At 54.8% G+C, this 5,647-nt stretch overlaps 1 protein-coding gene across 1 annotated transcript in view; it reads right to left on the bottom strand.

Moving 5' to 3' along the window:
* Positions 1 to 1,830: 1,830 nt before the first annotated feature.
* The window catches only part of LOC104528420 (rho GTPase-activating protein 39-like), a gene marked incomplete at its 5' end in the record, with an annotated part of 26,876 nt that continues 23,059 nt past the window's right edge, over positions 1,831 to 5,647 (bottom strand). Inside the window, 5 exon segments of the mRNA XM_010172421.2 lie at positions 1,831 to 2,025; positions 2,461 to 2,630; positions 3,182 to 3,273; positions 4,645 to 4,804; positions 4,807 to 4,837. Of these exon segments, the coding sequence (XP_010170723.2) occupies positions 1,831 to 2,025; positions 2,461 to 2,630; positions 3,182 to 3,273; positions 4,645 to 4,804; positions 4,807 to 4,837 (648 nt within the window).

Raw genomic sequence — 5,647 nt, 5'->3', positions numbered from 1 at the left:
TGCAGCGCTTATCCCAGCAAACACGTGCCCTGGAAACCCTGTTCACACGCATCCAGAGATCCAAGCAGCCAGCAGGCTTGGGGCACCCTGCACGTGGCACCTTCTGCCCGAACTTTTGGTAGAGATTCAGACATCAGCTTTAAACCCCAGAGCTTGGCAGGGCTCGGCTCCCCACTGCAATCAGGAGAGGATGATCCCAGGTCTCCACTTGAAAGGGAGGCGGATGCAGAAATACAAATGCAACCTTGGATACTACCGGCAGACTCAGCACTGCAGGAGGAATCCCAACACGCAGCTTTCTGCGGCAGACCTGCCTCCAGCAGGGAAAACATTTCAAAGGAAGAGAAGAGTGACACCAGGATGGCACGGAATTAGACATTGCTGCTTGCTAAGGAACATGCAACAGGCTGGAGGCTGTGGGGAAATCCATGTGCTGCCTCTGGAAGACACTGTCCTTGCTGCAGGGGTTTAATAGCAGCAGTGAGAACGCTGAGCTGCCTGCCTGACACCACCCCTACGCAGGCTTCACCACACCTCAGCTGCTCAGAACTGCCTCTTCCCTTCCTTTCCTTCCCTTCCCAACCCCTCTGCAACTCCCGTGGGAATCTGGTGGGAAGAGCACGGGTGGCACAGTGGACTCCAGGCAGCATCAGCACTTCAGGAGCACATGGCAATGCTGCTGCTCTGCCTGAAGGGCACATTGAGCACGAGAGCTCTCCTCACTGTTGGGAGAGCTCTTCCCTGCTTCCTTTAGAGCTGGGCTGAACCAGGAAGGTGGGCAAAACTGGTATTCAGTCCCTGACAGAGCCATCTGGGCAGGACCTGGTGCCAGGACGGGAGGGTGCTGGAGCCGTGGAGGCTGCTCTCAGCGTGGTCTCAGATGCTCTTCAGGAAAGCTGGTGTCAGCTCGTGCTGCCCGAAGCAGAAAGAAGCTGCAAGGCTGCGGAGGTTTCCCCTCCAGAGGATACAGCCCTGTCAGGAGGATTCCAAAGAGGCTGTTTATCTGTTTGTTGTCAGGTGTGTGGTGTTCCTCTTGTCCCCAGCCCCCATGGCGCGGGTGGGTGCTGGTTTAGCTCAGCACAGGGCTGGTCCCTCATGCTGACCACAAGCTCTGAAGCTGCCTAAAGGAGAAGATGAGGCAGATGCTGTGCAGATCCAGCCTGCCAGGGCTCCCAGCTGCGGGATGTCTGCCTGTCCAGCCACCAGCAGCAGAGGCTCAAACACCTCTCCCTGGGTTGCCGTGTGCTTCCACTGACCAGGACAGTCCAAGGAACTTCTCTGCCTCAGCGAACCCCCTGCACCTTCACATTCCTCTACCAACAGCAACATGACTTGTCAGAACAACCCTCACACCTCCAACCAACAGTCTGCAGAGGTGAACCAGGCTGGCTCTGTAGCAGTGGAATTATCCCCAATGAGGCAGCATTTCCGCCAGGACCAGCTCACGCCACAACACGGGAGTGATGTCCTACCTGAAGCCAACTTTGCCTCCAGAAGGGAGATGGAGAGTCTCACTGCCCCAGGTAGCTGTTTCTCACAGATGTCACAGCCCTTTCAATGAACAACCAGTGGCTCCCAGGGGGAGGGCTGATCCCCCTGACACACACTGGAAAGCCAAGAGCCACTGAATCTGGCCTGGCACGTCCAATGACTTCCTGGTGCTGAACAGCCTGAGCCTTCCAGGAGCGTCTAGTCCTCAAGGTCATATTCTGGGAGATGCTCAGGGTGTGACAACAGCAAGGACAATGGAAGAAACCTAAGTGGAGGGGAGAAGACTTCAGGCACCTAGCGACTCCCCAGAGCAATGTCTTGGACTCCAAGGCCAGCAGCTCAAACCAGCCCTTTGATAAAGCTCGTGTCCAAGTGCACTATCAGCATGCGAAGGAAGGACATTTCTTTGCGTGTGTTCTCGAAGATAACGCGAGGGTCGTCGGACTGGCAGCGCAGGCAGTTGGGGGCCATCACCATGGCCAGGTTATTCACATCCATCTTCGTTCTGCTCACATTTGATGGCTGAGCAAAGATCTACAGGAAATAAGAAGACATTCAGCTGGAGCAGTGGAAAAGCACAAGAGACTCCAAATACGTGGCCTGAGAAGAGGTGCAGGGACAGCAGAGATGTGGCGTCCCTGAAGGCCAGTGTCCCAACAGCCACACCTTCACAGGGGAAGATGACTTTGCTCTGACGTAGCTGACAGCGTGGGGGCCTCAGCAGACAGGAAACATCTTGCAGATCTCAACCTTTGTGACCAGCCCATGCTCCACAAGATCAGGAACCCTGTTTATTGCTCCCATAAGGGAGAAGGCTATCAGATCCTCCTCCTTCAATCCCACCTTAAATACAGGTGAGAGATCCTAAAACCCTGCCAATGGCCCACCACAGCTGTCCCACTCACTGTGCCCCGTGTGCTCCAGTCTCCTGGGCGGCAGCGGGGCCGCAGGACTGCAGGAGCTGCCTACCTGCAGGAAGTGTATGAGGTAACACAGCACCAGTCTGTTGAGCTCCGGCAACAGCTGCACCACAGCCACGGCAGCATCGGGGTTCTCGTAGTTGCTGATACACTCTTTGTAGAACTGCTGGGGGATCACAGGCTCCTCCAGCTCCCGATACCACAGCTTGAGAAGGGAGGCTGTGCAGAAAGCAGGGTGCATGAAAACAGCTCTCGTTACCTCCCCACCACCTTCAGAGGCAAAGTTGGCAGCGAGAGTGAACGTCTCGGGACACAGAGGGCAGAGAAGGGATTCTGCACTTGGTGCTGCTTCACCGTATTTCAGTCTTTGCTCTGAAATTCTCAGGCAGCCAGACTGGCCAGTCAGAGGGAAATGCTGGCTCTTATCTACCTGCTCCTCCAGGAAGCAGCTCTGGGGCTGCCTAAAGGAGAGGACAATGTGACCCTGGAGCGAGGGTGCTGCTCCTGAACGACTCCCAGGCACCCTGCACGCTGCCCAGCTCACACAGCCTCACTCCGCCGGAGCCAGCTGGAGCCCGAGGTTCCCCCACCGCCCTCAGGGTTTTACTCTGGGCAGTATTTGGAAAGGCAAAGAATGAAACCTGGTTGGTGGAGACAGCCTGTGTACACGTCCCCAGGCACAGCACACCTCCAGGGCTGCTCCTCTACCCTCCCCTCTGCACGCTACCACAGCTGAGGCTGCAGCACACATATCTGCTGTGTTGCCATACCTGGGATGTTGGGGTCACTGAGGCTGCTTGGGATTCTCCACTGATCCACCTGCAACTTCAATGCATTGACTTCATCTATGTCACCAGGTATCCTGCAAACAGACACAGCACAGGTGCTTTAGAGAGCAAGCAGGGCAACGTGCCTGGTGTGGCAGCTGGCTGGCAAACTGGGGCTCTGGAGCTGCTTCCAGGGCCCCGGGGAGAAGGGAGCACACACCAGCAGCAGCTACAGAAGCAGCTCCTTAGAGAGAATGGGTTGCCTGTTTCTAGACACAGCTTTAAAGTAGGGGTAGAAGAAACATCCGTCTCCTTCCCAATAGCTCAGACATCAACTATTGTGCTACCCTCAGGATTGAGTCCAGTTCGGGGGCCCCCAATATAGGAAGCGTACAGACCTACTGGAGCAAGTCCAGAGGAGGCCACGAGGATGATGCGGGGGCTGGAGCAGCTCTGCTGTGAGGACAGGCTGAGAGAGTTGGGGCTGTTCAGCCTGGAGAAGAGAAGGCTCCGGGGAGACCTTCTAGCGGCCTCCCAGTACCTGAAGGGGCTCCAGGAAGGGTGGGGAGGGACTTTGGCCAAGGGCAGGGAGTGAGAGAACAAGGGGTGATGGCTTGAAACTGGCAGAGGGGAGATGGAGCTGAGATGTGAGGAAGAAATTCTTTGGTGTGAGGGTGGTGAGACAGTGTCCCAGGTTGGCCAGAGAAGCTGTGGCTGCTCCTCCCTGGAAGTGTTGAAGGCCAGGCTGGATGAGGCTTTGAGCAACCTGGTCTAGTGGAAGGTGTCCCTGCTGCTGGCAGGGGGGTTGGGACTGGATGAGCTTTAAAGTCCCTTCCAATCTATACCATTCTATTATTATTTTCTGTAACTGGGCCTCTCTGCAGCATGTTCAGTCCAACGATAAGAAGCGTCTCTGGCTGAACAGAACAAGATATTAGAAACCCTTACGAGACAAAGTTGAGTCTTTTGCTAGCTACCTTAAACCAAGTTTAGCTACTGAAAAACTAAAACAAATATTAAATAAAACAAAAAAACCCCAACAAAAACCAAATGCAAACAAGAATCCCCTACGTTCACCATCCAGGTTCTTTGTCTCCCTAGACTCCTCATGTCTTACGCATCATCAAGGCTGATGTGCTGCACTTGATGAACTGCTCTGCCAGGAACCCAAGAGCTCATCCCTGCCCTGCGCTGGCCAACTACACTGTTGAAGTTGATACAAGTTCAGTGCCTTGCCTGGGTACGAGCTGCCCTAAGTCACATCTGTGCTGTCCCCTCTGTGCTATGCAAATGCATTTATCATACTTTAAGAGGAGATTCCTGAACCCAGGAGAAGTCGGCAATCTGCAGCCAAGTGCTATTCTCAGGGAAAAGGAAGCACGTGGAGGTCAATCCTGATTATTCGGCTTTAAGGACTGACATGTGGGTGGCTCAAAAGTAACACCTGAAAAAACCCAAAAGCTCACCTGAAAATCCCCTCTGTCTGTTCTCCTCCCAGAGCCAGGACCTGCTGCGACAGCTGCGTCTGCACCCAGGGCAGCTTGTTACCCGGGTACATGTCCTGCTGCCGCAGCATGATTTCCTCCAGAGAGCTGCCAAAGAGCGATGGGGTCACGATGGCATTTGCGTTATCTCTTCCACTGTCGGTTTACGAAGACCCTGAAGACAGAGAAGAGCTCAGTGCAGCTGTGGCACAAGCAGCCCACAGAGAAACCGTGACCTGGGAATGGCAGCGGTGACGGGCCAGGATGGAGAGGGCTGCCCATGCACATGGACACCTCACTGGTCTCTTGGCACCATGGTTCATGCTCTGCAGCCTCTGCTTCCTAAAATCAGAGGGGGTTCAACTCATCAGACCCAAGAGGAGCAGAGAAGCTGCTGCCTGTTGGCAGGAGAGCGCTTGGGAGAGTTTGGGCTGGTTTTGCAGGGATTCTGTTGCCATGTTTTGCACATCGAGGGGATTGCTCCAGCTGTAGCTTGACCTGCTGGCATGGTGGAGAGGAGCATGGAGCCCAGCCCATCCCCAGCCCTGGCGAGATCAGAGGGCATGTGTGAGCCGGCCTGGTGCCGGGCAAGCGCTGGGCCACAGAACAGCTGAAAAACAGCCCTTGGGAGAAGGAATTTCCAGGTATGTCCAACTCCAGGGAAAGCTTCGCTCTCAGGGGTGCTAAAGCTCTTTGAAAAGAGGGCAGAGCAGGACCTGTTGCTTCTGAAAGACACTGACACTTGAAAGGGGCTTTGAATATGGTGACCTAATTAATGTTTATTGGTGACCTCATTAATGTTTATAAATATGTTAAGGGCGAATGTCAGGAGGATGGAGCCAGGCTCTTCTCAGTGATGCCCAATGGCAGGACAAGGGGCAATGGGTGTGAGCTGGAACACAGGAGGTTCTGCTTAAACTTGAGAGAAACTTCTTTCCAGTGAGGGTGCCAGAGCCCTGGGACAGGCTGCCCAGGGAGGGTGTGG

The sequence above is a fragment of the Antrostomus carolinensis genome, unplaced genomic scaffold (assembly GCF_000700745.2).
Source record: "Antrostomus carolinensis isolate BGI_N321 unplaced genomic scaffold, ASM70074v2 scaffold39707, whole genome shotgun sequence".
Taxonomy (NCBI): domain Eukaryota; kingdom Metazoa; phylum Chordata; class Aves; order Caprimulgiformes; family Caprimulgidae; genus Antrostomus; species Antrostomus carolinensis.
The sequence above is the reverse complement of the archived record's forward strand: the minus strand, read 5'-3'. Positions and strand labels throughout refer to the sequence as shown.